Source organism: Orcinus orca, chromosome 9, assembly GCF_937001465.1.
Source record: "Orcinus orca chromosome 9, mOrcOrc1.1, whole genome shotgun sequence".
NCBI lineage: Eukaryota > Metazoa > Chordata > Mammalia > Artiodactyla > Delphinidae > Orcinus > Orcinus orca.
The window spans coordinates 95,918,965-95,937,632 of NC_064567.1; the positions used below are offsets into that span (position 1 = coordinate 95,918,965).

Below are 18,668 nucleotides of genomic sequence, written 5' to 3' on the forward strand. Positions count from 1 at the left end.
TAATTTCATTAATTATATTTTTATTTTATTTTATTTTATTTTTGCATTACACGGGCCTCTCACTGCTGTGGCCTCTCCCGTTGCGGAGCACAGGCTCCGGACACGCAGGCTCAGTGGCCATGGTTCACGGGCCAACCATTCTGCAGCATGCAGGATCCCCCTGGACCAGGGCACAAACCCACGTCCCCTGCATCGGCAGGCAGACTCCCAACCACTGCACCACCAGCCCTCATTAATTTTATTCATTAATTTTATTCTTGAGTTCATTGAACTGTCTTCTGAGTTTTCTTGTAGCTTGTTGAATTTCTTCATAACAGCTATTTTGAATGGCTGAGAAAAAAAGCTGGTAAACTGGTAAAGTAGACTTAGCAAAAATTAAAACATCTGCTTTGAAAAATACACTGGTAAGAGAATGAAAAGGTAATCTACACACTGCGAGAAAATATTTATGAATCACATAACTAACAAAGGACTTATGTACAGAATACAGAAAGAACTTTCAAAATTCAACAGTAAGAAAGCCAACGATTCAATTTTTTTTTTAATGGGCAAAAATTTGAACACACACTGCACCAGAGAGAATATACAGACAGTAAATAAACCAGTGAAAAGATGGCTGACTTTTGTAGACACTGGGGGAATGCAAATTAAAACCACAATGAGCTACTGTTACATATCTACTAGAGCAGTTAAATACTGAAACTACTAAGTGCTGGCAAGGATACAGAGCACCTGGCGACTGGTACATGTTTAACTTACACGTGTGGCTCTCCTCACTAGTGCAAAATGATACAGCCATTATGGAAAACAATTTGGCACTTTCTTATGAAGTTAAACATACACTTATCATCGAACCTGGTGATCCTATGACTTATTATTTACCCAAGAGAAATGAAAAGCTCTGTTCACACAAAAACCTGCATATGCATGTCTAGAGGTGGTCTATTCATAATCACCAAAACCTGGAAACAACTCAAATGTTCAACAGGTGAATGGGTAACCTGTGGACTATCCATGGCATGGAATATTATGCAACAAGAAAGAGGAATAGGGCTTCCCTGGTGGCGCAAGGAATCTGCCTGCTAATGCAGGGGACACGGGTTCGAGCCCTGGTCTGGGAGGATCCCGCATGCCGTGGAGCAACTAGGCCTGTGAGCCACAACTACTGAGCCTGCGCGTCTGGAGCTTGTGCTCCGCAGCAAGAGACGCCGCGATAGTGAGAGGCCTGCGCACCGCGATGAAGAGTGGCCCCCGCTTGCCACAATCAGAGAAAGCCCTCACACAGAAACGAAGACCCAACACAGCAAAAATAAATAATTAATAAACTCCTACCCCCAACATCTTCTTAAAAAAAGAAAGAAAGAGGAATAGCAGGAACTTAGATGAATCTCAAAGGCATGTTGAGTAAGAGAAGCCAGTCTCAAAAGGTTACAAATAGTCAGGTTCCACTTACACGACATTCTGGAGAAGGCAAAACTGTAGAGACACAGAAAAACCAAATGGGTGGGCTTGGAGTGGGAGAGCATATGACCACAGTGGGACAGAATGAGGGGCTGTCCTGATTTTGGTGGAGGTGAATGGGTCTAAATGTGTGTTAAAACTCATAAACCTTTACACCAAAAGAGTCAATTTTACAGCATGTTAATTAAAAAAATATAATTTTTATGTGGTGATTAGCCAAGGAAGTTATCACCTGATAAAGAGACTTTTGAGTTGGAAGATCACTTCCAGGTGGAGAGTAGAGCAAGGGCAAAGGCCCTATGGCAAGGAGCATGCCAGGGGATTTGAGGATGAAAGACCACCACGTGGCCGGCCCCCCTCAGTGAGAGGATGAAACACCCACTGGCCTCATGGGTGTCTAGGATGGTTCAAGTAGGAAAGCAGTGAGGCAGGAGCACACCTGCTCATCACAGGGCAGTGGGGCTTGAGAGAGGGGTAGTGCCGGAGATAAGACAGGTGGAGGCCCCCAGGGGCCACTGTGAGGACTTTGGCTTTACTGAGAGGTGGGGATCCACTGGAGGGCTTTGAGCAAGGAGTAAAAGATACCATGTGACCTGTTTTTAAGACTTTTGAGGACAGACCTTAAAGGAGCAAAGGTTGAGACAGGAAGCCTGGTTGGGAGATACAGACCTAACCCAGGCAGGAGGTGGTGGGTCAGCGTTGAAAGTTCTCTTCCTCCCACCCCAGCACACCCTTTAGCCCGAGGTAGATTCCGAGCAGGCAAGAGACCCGCCTCCACCTCTCAGCTCAGAGGCCCTGAGGCTAGAAGCTGAATCAGGCACTGTGCAAAGCCACCCACTACCTCAGGCTCTATAACAACAACCCCAGAAACAAAGCCCCATTCAGGTCCATGCTCTACAGGGGAGGAGCCTGAGGCCTCTGGCCACGGGTCACAGAGCTATGATGCCCCTGTAAAAAATTAATAAACAGAAACCTCAATTAAATGGAGCTGGGAGATCAGAAAGGGAGCTCCCACACCCTGCAACAATAGCAGAGCCCAACAGGAAGAAGAAAGAGTCTTTTCAATCCTGGCAACTACTCAGCCAATTAAAAAACAGGGACTCTTTGTTTATTACAGCCTCCCAACTTCCTTTTCCCCCTCCTTCCTTTGCCATGTGGGGACTTGCATGTGGCTCACCGTGGTTGCAGACCCTGAACTGCAATTCTCTGCTGATCCCAAATAAACCCATTTTTGCTAGAGAAATAACTGGCAGTCTATTTGTTTTAGGTCAACATTTTGGTGACTTGTACAGGGATCCAGAGAAGACCCCTGATGGGCTTGTAAGTAAACAGGTGCAGTTCCCACATGAGCCCATTGCTGCTCTGATTTTCTCACTGACCCTGGAGTTTGAAGGTACTTCTCCTGGATCTGAGCCTCTGCCCTCTTTGAAGCTCTCCAGGCTTTACCTGGGATCTATTTTAAGGTCTTGTCCTTTCTGGATAAGGCCTTGTTCTGTACTCAAGTACACATCTGATTTTGAAATCAGACTGTTCCAACTGGAACTGGCTAGGCTTCAGCCCATTCCTTTGGGAACTGAGGCTATTTCGTCAGAACTGTGCCAGTTCAGCCTTCGGGCCATTCCTTTAGAATAGGGGCTGTTCTGTTGGAACTCTGCTGAGAAGCCTTTGGCCTGGCTCCTCTAGGACCAACCTATTCCTTTAGAACTGGCTGGTATTAGGCCTGCAGGCTGTTAGAGATATTTGAACTGTCTGGGCTGCAAGCTGTTTAAGCTGTAAGCTGCTTGAAATGTTTAGACTTTTTAAAAATTATCCTCTTACTCTAGAGAAAAACTGCTGAAAAATGGGATCCCAATTATCTAAATATTTTGAGGGCAGCCCCCGCCCCCCACCTTACAGGGACTCTGGCTGATATTTTTTTGTTGTTAATTTATTTTTTGGTCATGCAGTGCAGCCTGCGAGATCTTAGCTCCCCAACCAGGGATCGAACCCATGCCCCCTGCAGTGGAAGTGTGGTGTCTTAACCACTGGACCACCAGGGATGTCCGTCTGGCTGATTTCATGTTTAAAAACTGTAGCCCTTCCTCATGAGAATTTCTAACTAAATGGACCCACCTCACCAAATTCAATCTAGAATATCGATGGCCATTATGGGGAGCTTACTTTTCTTAAAACGGAATTGGACTATCAGAGCCCTAAAATTTCCAAAACTGAATGGAATGCGTATTTTGAGGCTTCCAAATGTTAGCAGAAGCCTAAAACTGACTTTCTGTAAAATAAGACTTTGAGGCAAACAAATCATTAAAAAGATAGAAGGGCTCCCAAAGCCTCAGGCTCTTCTTCCTTGGCTGCTTTGTCCCAGGCTCCACCTCCAGCAACATCCTGTCTCCCTCCCTCAGCCCCTTGTGCTCAGGCCATGCCTCCAGTGCCAACTTCCTGCTCTTCTGGGCCACCTACACCTGCTCTAGCTCCTCAGTTCCCCATACTAATTCTCTCACTGAACTTCCCTTTTTCTCTAAAACTCTCCCCACTCGCTTTTCCCCTGAACTTATCAGAACCTGTCCCTTTAAAATTAAGCCTCCTAAGAATCCAGACTTACACCCTTAATTTCGTATACTCCCAGGACTAAGGGTGAACTGTGAGCCACAGTCAAAGATGTTTCCAAAGTAACTGAAGATCCTCACAGATTTGCTGAGGAATTTAATATAGTCATTCAAACTCAGCAACCGGGTTTCTCTGACTTACATCAGCTAGTTCACATGCTTGTCGGTGAAGGCCAGGCCCAGCATTGGATGAGAACTGCTACTTGGGAAAATCCTAAAAGGCCTTTAGAATTACAACCGGGAGACCACCCTGCTAACTTACATGATCAGGCTCAGGCAATGCTAGGCGACTTCATGGGGCAATTCCTGCAGCTTTTCCAAAGCCTGTTGATCGGAACAAAATGCAGGCTTGCACACAGTAATCTAATGAATCTGTTCGTGACTATTAACAACTGACTTCACATTGTTTTTAAAGAAAATTCTGATCTTCCTTCAGATGTTAATTCTACCCAGGCAGCTTTTAACTCTATGTTTACCCAGGCAGCTTTTAACTCTATGTGGGCTGAAGCAGGACCTTTCCCTTCTAGCAAAAAGGAACAGGATGGAATGAAAAACTGTGTCCACTCCAAATTTAGTTAATCTTGAAAACCAGTTCTCTCACTTTCTTAGAGGAGTCACCTAAAAGGGAGATAGCTAAACTCCTTTATCTTCAACTCCAGCAAATGAAGGCTCCTAAATGAAACCAAAACCCTCCTATTTGTTTTAGGTCAAATAGGTCCTAGTTTAGGCCCTACTTTCTGCTATTGTTGCAAAGAGCCTAGACTTCGGAAAAGAGACTGTACAAATCTAAGTGCTTCAGGCACCTTCAGTCTTCTAACCAGCTTTTCCACCATCCTCCCAATTCTCAACAACGGGGCTCTTCTCAATCTTCCCTCTTAACTGGCTTAGAGAAACGTTTCTCCAGATTGGGGGCGAATCTCTTCAGTCCTAATTGACACTTGGAGCCACTCTCAAGGCTCAGCCCCACTACTATAAAGCAGCCCCTGCCTCAGAGTAAACAGTTCAAATAGTGGGGATCTCCAATGAACCTCAACAGGCTCCTGTCTCTGAACCTATTCCACTCTGTTTAGGCCCTCTGAGAGATACACACACTTTTCTTCTTAGTTCCTCCACCTCTATCCATTTATTATGCCGAGACTTCTTAGAGAAGCATCAGGCCAGAAGTTCTTTCTCCCAAAAGGGGGAAATAATTCCAGAATTTGACAGTAGTCATCAGAGTAAACAACAATGTGAATTAAACGATTCTTTGATATCTTTCATTTGCTCCACCTCTGATGATACTAGAGCTGATTCTGGAAACACAGATCATTTGTCCCTATTGAATTGGCTACCATCATTTTTATGGGCAAAATCTCCACTGACACTGGCAAAATTCACAGCATATCTCCCATCGAGATTCAAACAGATCTCTCAAAATCTCTTCCCAGTATTGACAATGTATAAGTAAAGAAGCCATCCCAGGCATAAAGCCCGTAATTGAAGATTACAAGGTTGAGGGCCTCATTAGCCCTTGTACTAGCCCTTGTAATACTCCCATTTTACAGATGAAGAAACCTAAAAGCCAAGGGTGTAGGTCTGTCCAGAACCTCCAAGTAATAAACAACATAGCTATCCCTTGACACCCTGTTGCTCCTTTCATACGTTCCTAACAGTCATTCTCATAGGAGGTAAATTCTTTACTGTAACTTGATTTAGGCAGTGCATGCTGTAACATTCTGGTTGAACGTAGCGAATAACTTTTTGCCTTCACTTGAGAAGAAAACCTATTCACCTGGACAGTAAGACCTCATGGTTTTACTGAGAGTCCTTATTTCTCCTAACTCCTGAAGGCTGATCTGGATGATACAAAGTTCCCTAGAGGTTCTACTTTGCTTCAATATGTGGATGATTTGCTTCTTTGCTCTTTCTCAAACCTCCTCACTGGAAGTCATCATCCACCTGCTAACGATTTCAGCCTTAAAGGGACATACGGCAGTGAGGATAAATTGCAGTTTGCCCCAAACCCAGGTTCATTGTTTACGGCATCTGATATCAGAACAAGGGCTACACTTAGTTCCAGACAGACGTCCTGGTGTGCTAAGTTTCTCTAAACCCAAAACTAAGCACCAACTGTGAGGTTTTCTTGGCCTAGTTGGTTATTGCCAAAATTGAGTTCCAAACTTCTCTCTCATGGCCAAACCTCTGTATGTTTTACTGAAGCACAACTCCAATCCAATTTTATGGGAAGAACCAGATACACAGATTTTAAGGACTTAAAGGAGAGTTTGAAGAACCCACCTGCCCTTAGGCGCCCCAATGATCAGATGCTCTTTTTGTATACGAAAAAGAAGGGAATGCCCTTGGGATACTCACCCAAAAACAAGGAGACCCCCGTCGACCCATAGGGTATTATGGCCAGCAACTGGACCCTGTAACACGGAAATACCCTTCTCGCCTCGAGCCATCACGGCCACTGCCCTTGTGGTTAAGGCCGCTGAGAAAATCATTGTGGGATCTCCTTTAATCATTTCTGGACCTCATGCAATAGCCCTCCTGAATTCTCATCACACTCAACATTTCTCAGTCAGCCGTCTCACCTCCTTTGGAGTCCTTTTGTCAGCTGCTCTTCACATAACTCTTCTACGTTGTAATAACCTTAACCCTGCTACTCTCCTCTCCTCTGTCACTGAGGAAGTCCCTCACAACTGCTTAACCCTTGCTTAACCCTGACAGACCACCTCCTGACTCCTCATAATGATGTCTAGGAAATTTCAGTCGGTAACACTGACTTCTCACATTCACTGATGGTTCTTATTTAAAAGGGGACAATGGCAGATGTTGTGCTGGGGATGTTACTGCAACTTCTTTTGATGTTGCTGAGGCAGCATCTTTACCTACGGCTACTTTGGCCCAACAGGCTGAATGATATGCTCTCACACAGGCTTGTACTTTAGCCAAGGACAGAACTGCCAATATCTATATCGACAGTAGATACGTTTTCGGAGTAGCTCATGATTTTGGAATGTTGTGGAAGCAATGTGGCTTCCCTATTTCCAGCAGAAATAAAATTTAAAATGGCCCCCGTGTTCAGGAATTATTGGATGTAACATTTTTATCCACCCTTGAGTTATTAGTAAGATTCCAGGGCATTCTAAACTGGACTCTCTGGAAGCTAAGGTAAATCACCTTGCCGAAATTTCTGCAAGGAATTCCGCCTTTAAAGGAACCACAGCAGCTAAACTTCTGTCATGGTCCAAAGGGATATTTCCTCAAGTGATACCTTGAAAAACTGGCTCGGGAAGCCCAAAAACTGGCCTCGGGAAAAGAAAAACAAGATTGGGAATTCAACGACTGTTGGTTTGATAAAAAAGAGAAAGCTCTGGTTCAGGCCAACTAACAACCCAGTCCTACCCACTCCTCACCACTGTACACGCATTAAACCACTGGCCTAACAAAATGACAGCCTTCATGCGTCAGTACTGGTGGGGAAACACTAGCAACGCCACAGAAAGCACCTACTCATTGCTCCCCTTGTCTGAAGTACAACCCAGGGAAGTCTGATTGTACTGCTCCTGGACGTTTTAAATTGCCTGATGGATCATTTGAGATCTGGCAAATGGATTTCATACAATTTCCTCCACTTCGTGGATGTAAGTATGTTTTAGTCATGGTATGTATGTTTTCACACTGGACTGGAGCTTGCCCTTGCAGATAGGTTACTACCTCTTCTGTGACTCAAGTGCCTTGGGAAAGATTATCCCTACCTGGAGAACTCCGCTTCAACTTCATGATGACAGAGGAACCCATTTCACTGGCCAGGTGCTTCAAAAAGTCTGTGCTGTTTGGCCAGTTTTACACTTTCACTGCACTTACCATCCCCTATCCTCTGGTTTGGTCAAACACACTAACAGCATTATTAAGACTCAACTGGCAAAACGTGCAGAGGCCCTCCAAATACCTTGGTCAAAAGCATTGCTGTTGGTCCTTCTAAATCATAGACCCACCCCTTTTGGAACTTTTACACCCTTTGAGGTAGTCACAGGATGCCCAGTGCACTTGGCTCCTGCCTCTTTTTTTTTTTTTTTTTTGCTGTACGCGGGCCTCTCACTGCTGTGGCCTCTCCCGTTGCGGAGCACAGGCTCCGGACGCGCAGGCTCAGCGGCTGATGGCCCACGGGCCCAGCCGCTCCGCGGCATGCGGGATCCTCCCAGACCCGGGCATGAACCCGCGTTCCCTACATCGGCAGGCGGACTCCCAACCACTGCGCCACCAGGGAAGCCCGGCTCCTGCCTCTTTTGACCCACAACCAATAAGAAGAGAGATACTCCAATACTGCAAAGGCCTAATTGCTTCTATTAAAAATAACCATGTTTTGGTAAGCAACCTTTTCACAGTGCACTCTTGGGAGATGAAAACCTTAAACATCACACTCTGCAACCTGCAGGTTTCATCTATTGGAAAAGACACCTCCAGAAGGACTCTCTTCAACCTTGCTGGAAAGGCTGCTATCAGGTACTGCTAACCAACCCTTGTGCTGCAAAACTCCAAGGAATACAACTCTTGGATTCACATGACACACCTAAAGAAAGCACCAAACCCTGTCTGGACCTGCAAATCATCTGGTGACCTGAAAGTAAAGACTTCCCTGAACTGTAGCAGACAACATCCGATGAGCCAGCTTTCCAAAGATATTCAGATTAGGCCTGTTGGAATTTTGTCACCAGACCTTTGATTACATAAGGCTTCAGATAATCTCTACCGTTTAGGATCTTGGTAAAAGACACGGACTTCAGATAAAAAGTGCCTAAGGGTTGTCCCTCCTACCCCTCCTTGTTACTTAAATATAACCTCAATAGATCTCCAATCTGTGCACTTTCATTCTGACGTGGGACACTACACCCAGGAAACGTCCTTCCTTGTATTGAGGGACAAAAAGACCCTGAAACTGGAAAGCCTGACTCAGATTAGTGATGCTTTCAGAGATGCATCTTGATCGAAAGGGGAAGTGTAAAAACATTAGTAAGAGTTGGGAGACCAGAAGGGGGAGGGCTCATGCCCTGTGATGGTAGCAGAGCCCAACAGAAAGAAAGATCTCCTCTTCGTTCCTGACGAGGACTCGGCCAATGAAAAGCCATGGACTCTTGTTTACTATAGCCTTCCCAAATTCCTTTTCCCCTCTGTAAGAGCGTTTTCCTTTCCATTTTTGCTGGGGACTTGAACATGGCTTGCCATGGCTGCAGACCCATTCTCTGCTGATCCTGAATAAACCCATTTTTGTTGGAGAAATAACTGGAAGTCTATTTGTCTTAGGTCCACATCCCCCACCCTCACCAGCACCCCGTAGCAGACCTCTGGGCAGAACCAATGCCCATGCTCCCCGGTCACCCACACCAGCAACACGTTCAGAAAATACAGCTTAGTTTGTTCCACATGCTCATTTCATGACAGCTTGAACTGGGTGTATGTGGGGGGCTGGTGGTCCACACAGACAGGGCTCCCACTTGGGAGGGGTGAGGACTTGGGGCAGCAGTGCATCTTCCACCTGGAAACATTCAGGGACCAGAATACCCACAGCGTCTGGCTCAAATGGCGCCCTCCATTTCCAGAGAGCGGAAGTGGGGGCCAGCTAATAGGATCAGGCATTTCTCGGCTGGAGGGGAAGGTACTCAAGGCCCAAGAGTCTGAAGATATCTTCCTCTGAAGCCACGTGGAGAAACGTCTTCTGCAACAGAGCGCAAGCACGAGTGCCTGGGAGCCACTCCACCACACGGCAGCTTCCCGGAGACAGGTGTGGGGAGGAGGCTGGAAGGGCAGGCAGAGCCCAGCCCCGCGGTGGGGTGCTTCTTGAGGGCCCTGTGGGTCCCAGGCTGGAGGGCCCTGGGGCCGACGCAGACTGTGGGCCGGGCAGAGAGCCGTTTTCCCCACCCAGGCCTCCCGTTCCAGCAACACACCTGCCCCGGATCAAACAGACCATGGCTGTTCAGCCAGAGCCCTTCCGGCTCTCCTTCCAGCTGAAGCGGCACAGCTCCCGCTCGAAACACGGGGGGAAGAGTGACTGCATCAGCAGGGCCACCAACCCCAGACCCCAGGGTGGTCGCAGCAGCACACTCCCTACCTTGGAGCCAGTCCAGCCGAGTAGCGCAGAGGGGAACTGGCTGATGGGGGTGACCACCAGGTGGTCGGGGTGGGGCAGGGCCTCTGGGCGCCCCTACAGCATCCCCTGGGGGTTGTGGCAGGTGGAAAATGCAGAAAGTCCCCTCGAAGGCATCCATGGTGTGGCTCTGCCGGTGCAGGTGGGTGGGGTCGTCTGCCTGCCGGCTGCGCTGGTGCTGGCGGTACAGGACAAGGTCCTGGGGGAGAGCAGACATGGCCGGGCACCGCCATGTGGGGCTGGGACAGGAACCAGGATCCTGGCAGGACCGTCAGCGGGGGGAGCAGGAAGCCCTTCACCTGCTTCTTCAGGCAGCACATCACTCTGGGCAGCAGCCCTGCCTCCCGGCCCTCCTGGGGGTGGGTGATGAGGAAGTCCACGTCGTGGCCCTGAGGGGGCCAGTCTGACTCTAAGCCTCCGTGTTCTCCCGAATCCCTTCAGTGAGGGAAGGCCCACCTCAGTGGTCCCACCTCACACGCCTTCACTGGGAAGGGGCTGGAGCTGAGCCGGAGGGCGTGTGGAGCCCCCTGACCTCCGGAAGCCGCCGGTCAGCGCGACTGTAGCCCCAGGAAGGGCCTGCCCCACGACTGCCTCCACCGCCTGCTGCAGGGTCTCCACATCTGACCGCAGGATCCGGGTGCTCAGGTCCTGGTGGTGCTGGAGTCCTGTGGGCAGCACAGCTCTCCTGACCTGCCCAGCCCGGCCCTCTCTAGCTGTCTCCCACTACCCCCTCCTCTCCCTTAAATATCAAACGCTTATTTTGAAACAATTGTAGGCTCACATGCAGTTGAAGGAAATAACAGAGATCCCCTGTGCCCTCTGCCCAGTTCCCCGCAGCAGTAACATCTTGCAGAACTACTGTAGGTCACATCAGAATTCTGATGCGGACACAATCAAGATACAGACTATCCCTTTCAGCGCCTCAGTTTTCCCATCCATGAAGCGGGGCCGGGAGGTGATAAAGAGATGTGAAGATGGCTCTGCCACTTAACAACACCTCGCTCTAGCCCGCGTCCACCTCCTCCCCTGTCAGAGGGATCACTGGGCCTTCCACACACACAGTTAGGAGAGGTTTACATGAGGGAATAAACGGCCCCGGGCAGGATGCACACTCAGTAAGCGCTGCGGGCCTCTCCTGCGGGGAGAGAACACTGAACGGAACCGACGGATGCCACCATCACGCTCCCCCGGACGCACGGCTCTGTGGTCTCACGTCCTGCTGACCGGCCAGGAGACTCTCCCAGGACCCCCAGCTGGCCTCCCCTCCCCCAGCCCCCAGGAAGATGTTCAAAGAGGCAACGAGTGCTGGGCTGTGGGGCTCCTTCAGCAGGGTCCCCGATCCAGGCCACACAGAGAGAACACAGAGTCTGCTCAACACCTGCGACCTGCTGGCCTCACGCCAAGGAGCTCACGGGATCCCATGCTTTACAGAGAACGTAATTCAGGCTCAGAGAAGTCAAGACTCAGGGCCACGGTCTCCTACCTAGTAAGCGGCAGAGATGGGACTCAAACCCAGGCCTGACAAACTCTCAAGTTCACGTCTCTCCACCGCTCGGCACCACCTCCCACTAGCAGGCTCCTCACTGAGCCTCTCCCCGCTGAGCACAGGTCCCCACGCCATCAGCCAGTGGGCCAAGACGCCAAGCAGCACACAAGCAAGTGTGCCCAGGGCCCGGGCTGCTCTGACATGCCCTCCCCTCTACGGAATCAGGAGTAAGGGGTACATGCCTGGTCCAGGCCCAAGTCTACCCAGGAGGTCCTGAATGGCACGGCAGCTCCTCTGACCATTATCGCTCACTGAGAAGGGGCCGCACCGGGTCCTGACTCCACTGGGTCAGGAAGCCCACCAAATAAAGATGCCCGTCTTCACACTCACCCCATTCCCTGCCACACAGGCAGCCACGAGCACATGCCATGCGTCAGAGCTAAGGGCTCCATGGTGTGGGAGGCTTTCAGGCACAGGTGCTTTGGGGAAGCCCAGGGCCCAGCGCTCCCAGAGGGCTCACCTGCTCTCTGCTGCTGGGTCAGTCTCTGGGGCTGCTCTCGGAGGTCGTCCAGCGTCCGCAGCCCCTCCTGGTACCACCGGTCAGCGGTCCTTAGCCCGACCCCAAAGATCTGAGTGAAGAGCTGTTCTGAGGATGAGCACAGCGCACTTGGTCAGGAGCAAACTCTACAGCGAGACGCGGATGACGACACTGATCCGTGCAAGGCGTGTCCCAGGACAGCACCACTGCAGCGTTACACAAGTGGCCTCATTAAGTCTTCATCTGGCCGGGCAAGTGGCATCCCCACTCACATTCTTCAAGTTTTAGCAACGTGCTCAAGGCCACACAGCAAGTGCACAGGCAGGACTCAAACCCCGAGCCTGGCCTACACAGCCCACCCTCACAGGGGACGGCAGGGAAAGACCCCACGTGCTCCCTCCCCAGGCCTCGGTCCCCTCCTCGAGCAGGGTCTCTCCCCAGAACTTGTACAGTTCTAGCCTATGATTCCAACATCACCAAAGTAGGTGTCCTGACAGTCCGTCCATTCACTGGGAAAACCATACCATCCCACCCAACAGCAGCTGGGACTTATTACTGTGGCTCTGCCTCTTAACAGGCAGCAAAAAAGGGCAGTTAACAGCCAGGGGGTTGTTTTAGCAGGATCTGGAAGGAACAGGTTAGGGCTGGCTGGGGTTCTGTTCCAGGTTCAAAACGACAATTGCCACTGCCTGGCCACGGGTCAGCAGAGATGTCCAGGCCAGTGGAAACTAACTATGCTGCTGGAGCTGACCTCTCGTGGGGTGGCCAGCTGCCCTCACACGGGTATCCCACACCCAGGGTGGGCGCTAGTAACTCACCTGTTTCTTCCTTGACTATAGCTCGTTGGACAGGGGTGGGCACTTGCCCTAGGCCAGCCACTCAGAGCCCCTCCCCAGGGACTTCTGAAACACAAGAGCAGGCCCAGGGGAGGAAGAACAGCTGGGTGGCACTCGTGTCCCTGAGCCCCACTTCCTGCAGACCAGCTGTAGCCTGCCCTTTTGGGACTGTGCTGGCCATCCTTCCCTAGATCCCCTGAACCAAGAGCATGAACTGGATGGGAAAGATGCTGAGAATAACCTAATCATACTGTTTATAACAGTAAACTTCTAACTGTTCACGTACTTCTCTCTTGGCCTGGATGCCTTCTGGGACTCAGGGGTACCCCGGGGGAGGTAGCAGATGGCTGTGCCCTCTCCCAGCGCTTCTCCAGCCACTAATTCCTGTGTTGCCTCCACACCCCTGAACCTCCCGCCCCCCGTCCTTCACACAGGGTTCCTCTCCCTTTTTGAAGCACCGCGCCCCCCCGACCAGTCACTGATCTGACAACCTCCAGCCACAAAACCGGGGTATCTAAAGAGCCCGACCGAGGCATCCACAAGAGGTCTGGCAGCTCCGTTATCAGACCGGAAATGGACGGGACCAGCAGGAAGGTGCGCCGTGGACACAGGCAGGACGCCACCAAGAAAATGAGTATGTGAGATCACAAAGGTGGAGACACTGCGAGGGTGAGCAGCCCCACAGATTTAACGGTCCCCGTGACACCCGGAAAAAGGTTCTGTTTTGTTCAGTATGCTCTGTGTAAAATGCCAGAGCATGTGATATACTTGAGACTACGCCATCAATAGTCAAATAAGAACACATGGTGCCGAGTGATCTAGAAAATTCCCTGTGCTCAAAACAAGCTTCTCGTCCACCTCCATCTGGCTGCCTCGTGTATATCGGGTGTCGGCTGAGCTGCCAGTTCCTCAGTGAGACCTTCTCTGACCCCGGGGGGGACCCACCGCCCCCGCTTGCCACCTGACATGGCGTGAACTGTGTGTTGTGGCTCTGGGGGAGGACCGTGGAGCTCCGTGTCCCTGCCAGGGGCTTCCCTGCGTACCTTCATGGCCTGGTCCCTCTCCGAGAGCCGGACTCTCTCCACCTCCTCACACACTCCGCGTTCCAGCAGCTCCTGTGGGAGAAGACAAGGCCTGACTGGAAAGAGGAGAGCTGGGTGCCCAAGGCCCAGCAGGGGGGCTTTGTGGGAGCAGGATCCCGGGGGACTTGGAAATGAAGACTGTGCCCAGGGAGCCTCCAAGCCCCTAGGGCGGGGAATGTGGGCCACCTCTCAGATAAATAGCAAGCCCTGGGATACGTAAACAACTGCTTTTAAAACATAGGTGAATTCAACAAGACTTCATTTAAAAGCTTAAGTGGGGCTTCTCTGGTGGCGCAGTGGTTGAGAGTCCGCCTGCCGATGCAGGGGACGCGGGTTCGTGCCACGGTCCGGGAAGATCCCACATGCCGCGGAGCGGCTGGGCCCGTGAGCCATGGCCGCTGAGCCTGCGCGTCCGGAGCCTGTGCTCCACAACGGGAGAGGCCACAACAGTGAGAGGCCCGCGTACCGCAAAAAAAAAAAAAAAAAAGCTTAAGTGAATTCAGAAGTATCTTTTCCATCGTGATATACTCGCTCAGTGGTAAGTGTACAAAAAGACAACTTCACATTCGGGGTCCTCAAATACTTCGCATTGTAAAAAGAGGTGCGCATGCTCAGGGGTCCTCTTCCACCATCCTGGACAGTCTGAGCTGATCCAAGTGGAGCCAGCTACCAGCCTGCCTGGCTCCCGGCAGCTCCCTTGGCTGAGTCCCCTCGGTCCCCCTAGGGCAGGTGCTGTGGCCCCCGTTCACACGTGAGGAATCTGAATGAAGAGGGTGGCCGGCCGCAGCTGGGCTCTGAGCCACCAAGCCACCTGCCCTCGCCAGGCCCTGAGGCCCTCTCGCTTCCCCCCACCCCGCCTGCTAAGTGTGGGGAGCACCGACCTGCACGACCCTGCACGAGCGTTCTCCAAAGTGGGCCAGGCCACGCAGCTGGCTCAGGGCCGTGACCGGGCTGGGAAGGGCCTTGAGTGCTGAGGCTGCTCTGCACAAGGAGAGTTGGCAGCCCTCACTGCCGGCGAAGCCCGCGGCCTCCGCTAGCGTCTCCAGAGCCTACTGCAGGGAGGGGCCCTTGGGGAGGGGCAGGGATGGCAGGGTACCTCACCCCACCCCTCCCTCCAAGGCTGGGACAGGGGAGGGCCTGGCCCCATCCCAGGGAGGCAGGGGACCCAGGGCTCACCGAGAGGCCGGCGTGGTGGTGCGTGAGGGGTGTGGGCCGCTGGCAGGCACAGGGCAGCCTCCATGCTGGGCGTGGCGGCCCCTTCCCGCACACAGCCACCTGGGGAAGGGCAATATACAGGCCGCTTCGAGGCTGCAGGGTGGGCAGGGGCCAAGGAAGCCCCCCGGAGCCCTGCCTCTCCTGGGTGGTCACCTAGGGCTCTCGGGACAGACGGGGCCGACTCTCAGAGGGCACAACTGCCAGAGGCACGGGGCAGAGGCGGTGTCGCCCCGCAGAGGCCAGAGCGGCAGCAGTGGCACCAGCTGCCACCGCACGTGCTGTATGTGCCCCACCTCCCGGAACCCCCTCCGGCAAGTGGGCTGGGGTGCCTGTCACCCCCACTTCACAGACGGGGACACCGAGGCCTCGTGGCTCACAGGCAGAGTCAGGATTTGAATGCGGGCAGCCCTGCTCTGAGCCCACACCTGCAGCCCCCAGCTGTGCTCACCCAGGAAGCACAGAGGTGGGCGGAGGCCATGAACCTCACAGCACCTCGAGGATGGCCTCCTGCTGGCCCCACTTGGGGTCACAGTCTCATCCACTTGGTAAGCAAGAAAGGCCTAAAGATGCTAAAACTAAGTGGATCTCAAGAGACTTTGCACCAATGGTGAGAGGAGAAGCAGGAACGGCCTGGCTTCCCAGGGCCCCTTGGTGGTCTGGGCTGAGCCCTCACCGCCCACCTCATGTGAAGGACACTGAGGCACAGCTGCCATGTCACCTGTCCCAGCTGAGCTCCGGCCTGCGCTGGGGCCTTCTCTGGGGCCCCACCCTCATCCTTCACCCGGCTCACCTCCAGGCAGTGCCGGCACTCCACAGGGACTGGCTGCCCGGCCGCCATGCTCTCCGTGAACCAGCTTACGTCTAAGAGCACTGGGCGGGTGCATCCTGGGTGAAGGGCCGCCGTCCTGCTCTCCTGCTGGCAGACGGCCTCCTCTGCTGAGGTCCCCTCCATCATGACGTGTGTCACCTCTGAGCTGGGTGGAGGGAAGAAGAGGAAGTGAGGCCCAGAGCCCTTTCCCAGACCTGCCATTCTTCCTGCTGCACTCCATGCCTCCAGGCCTTTGCTGTTACTATCCCCTCTGCCTGGTGACCACCTATTCATTCTTCAGAAAGACCTCCCAGCCCCTCCTCCTGGCAGACAAACATCTCCACCACTCCAGCATCTGCAGAGCTGTGCGTGGTTCTCGGCTCTAGCTATGATGACAAGACCAACCCTTTTTTGTGTTAACTTGTCTGTCTCCCTCTCCCCCCAACCCCAGAGGAAGGAGAGGCCAGGGGTACAGGGGCCAGGACCAGGAGGGGGTCTTCATCGAAGTGCTGGAGACAGACTGCTTGGGTTTGAACCTCAGCTCTGCCACACACTTGCTATGTGCCCTTGGGCACATCACTTATCTCTGTACTTTGACTGCCTCGTCCACAAAGCAGAGATAATAACATATCTACTTTGCAGGGTTGCTGTAAAGATTAAATGAGCTAATAAGCAAAACGGCTTAGATAGTGCCCAGTACACTCTAGGCCGTGGTCATCATCCTCTCCTGAGTGGTTCTGCTGCACCCCTGGGAATGGTTAACTAAGCTTCAGGGGGACTGGCCCCTGATTCACTTGCTCTTTCAACTTCAAAACCATGGGAACTCTCCTCCCTTACTTTCAGCATTGCTTCTGTAGTGGTTTTGTTTTTGTTTGGTTTTCTTCTACTCTTTGAGCCTCACTCAAGTCACTTTCTCAGCCCTGAGGAGAGAAATCAGTTTAGCTAACAGGGCAAGATGAATTCACCTAAGGAAGGACTGTTAACCACCGCTCCACTCACATGGCCCTTTATAAAGCCTCCGGCATACATTCTCTCCTTGTCCTACAGAAACACTCCTGGCCCTAACTGCTAACACCCTTTTACAAAAGAGGAAATTGACAGGAAGGCTATATGACCATGAAATGCCAGGGCTAACTTGGAATCCAAACACCTCAGGTGCCCCTCCGCTCCGGGGTCAGCTGCGTGGGAGTCGTTTCAGATCTCAATATCCTCAGCAGTAAGGAAACAACATACATGAATGTGGCTGGTCAGCTGCAAAGTTCCGAGCACGGGCATCTGTGTTCAGGCCATCACGCCACTCAGCAGCATCCCCCGGCCCACCGGGCGCGACGGCATGGTGATACCTATACGGGCGTGCCACGTTCCCCGGTGAGGCGAGGCCGTGGGCGCCGGACCCGCCCCGCGCCCCTCGGAAAGGTCGGCCCTAGGAAGGTGGCCTCGCCCGGCGGCGAGCTTCGCGACGACCGCGCACCTGTAGGCGTCCAGGACGCGGAAGCCCTTGGAGAGAGCCAGGCGTGTGAGGAAGGCCCGGCGGTTGCGGCCCATGCGTGGCTCAGCCAGGTAGACAGTGGCCCCAGGGAAGCGTGCCGCGGAGGAGGGGGCGGTGTCCGGGGTCCCGACCCGCGCTCGCCGCCGTTTTGGTAGCATTCGTCCCCTGGCCGCGGGTTGCGCCCGGCGAAAGCAGAGGGAAGCTGGACAGAAGCCGGAAGGAAGGCGGGCGGAAGGCGGGCGGTAGCCGCACGGAAGCCGGAAGCCAGCGGGCGGAAGCCAGCGGGCGGAAGCCGACTGGAAGGGGAAGTGGCGCCCGGCCACTCAAGGAGGCAGGCCCCGCCCCATGCAAATTAAGTCTCTGGGCGGATTTCGCCCCCAGGGTCGTTTGGAGCGAGGTAGAGGTCCCGGGGTTCCACCTGATTGGGTGTTCCGGCCTCTCAGCGCCAGAGGCCCCGCCTCTATGCAAATACAGCCAGAGCACACGCCCTTTATTTAAATTACACTCGCGGAAAGTCCCGTCCCATCCTTGGGACCACCCGGGAGGAGAGACTGGGGTGGAGGGTAGGGGGGTCGGGTAAAAGGGGTGCGGGCCGAAGCTGGAAGGGAGGAGGCGGAGGTTAGGGAAGTCGTCCTCGGAGGCTTAGAGGGGAGATCGAGGTGGGGGTATCCGGGGATCCGTCCTCGGCGCGTGGGGGGAGGGGGATGTTAGTGGTGGGTCCTTGGCGTGTAGGAGAGGGATCCGTTCTCAGCAGGAGAGGAGTATCCGCCCCAGCCCCTGCTATTCGCCCCTGCTATTCGCCCCCTCCGACTGGGTCGGGCTGGACCGATGGGCCCCGGAAACCTGGCGGCGCCGGGCACCTGCATAGCGGGCCCGGGCAGATGCGCGAGTGAGCGTGCTGGTGGAGCGACCGCTTCAAACCCCTGGAAAGGGTTTTCAGTCTTTCTCAATCGAATGGCGTTAAGGACGACTGGCCGGCCATTTGGAAAAATGGAAGTTGGATCCCTCCCTTACTGTTTAACA

At 52.9% G+C, this 18,668-nt stretch overlaps 1 protein-coding gene across 1 annotated transcript; it reads right to left on the reverse strand.

Annotated features, from left to right (window-relative positions):
• Positions 1-517: 517 nt before the first annotated feature.
• On the reverse strand, positions 518-17,948 carry POLM (DNA polymerase mu). Its single transcript, XM_033411292.2, is given in 12 exon segments — positions 518-9,762; positions 9,992-10,036; positions 10,039-10,222; positions 10,224-10,390; positions 10,491-10,594; positions 10,716-10,856; positions 12,198-12,318; positions 14,095-14,166; positions 15,015-15,185; positions 15,310-15,408; positions 16,139-16,322; positions 17,628-17,948. Coding segments are annotated over 12 exon segments (1,551 nt in total). The 5' UTR covers positions 17,804-17,948; the 3' UTR covers positions 518-9,675.
• Positions 17,949-18,668: the final 720 nt, after the last annotated feature.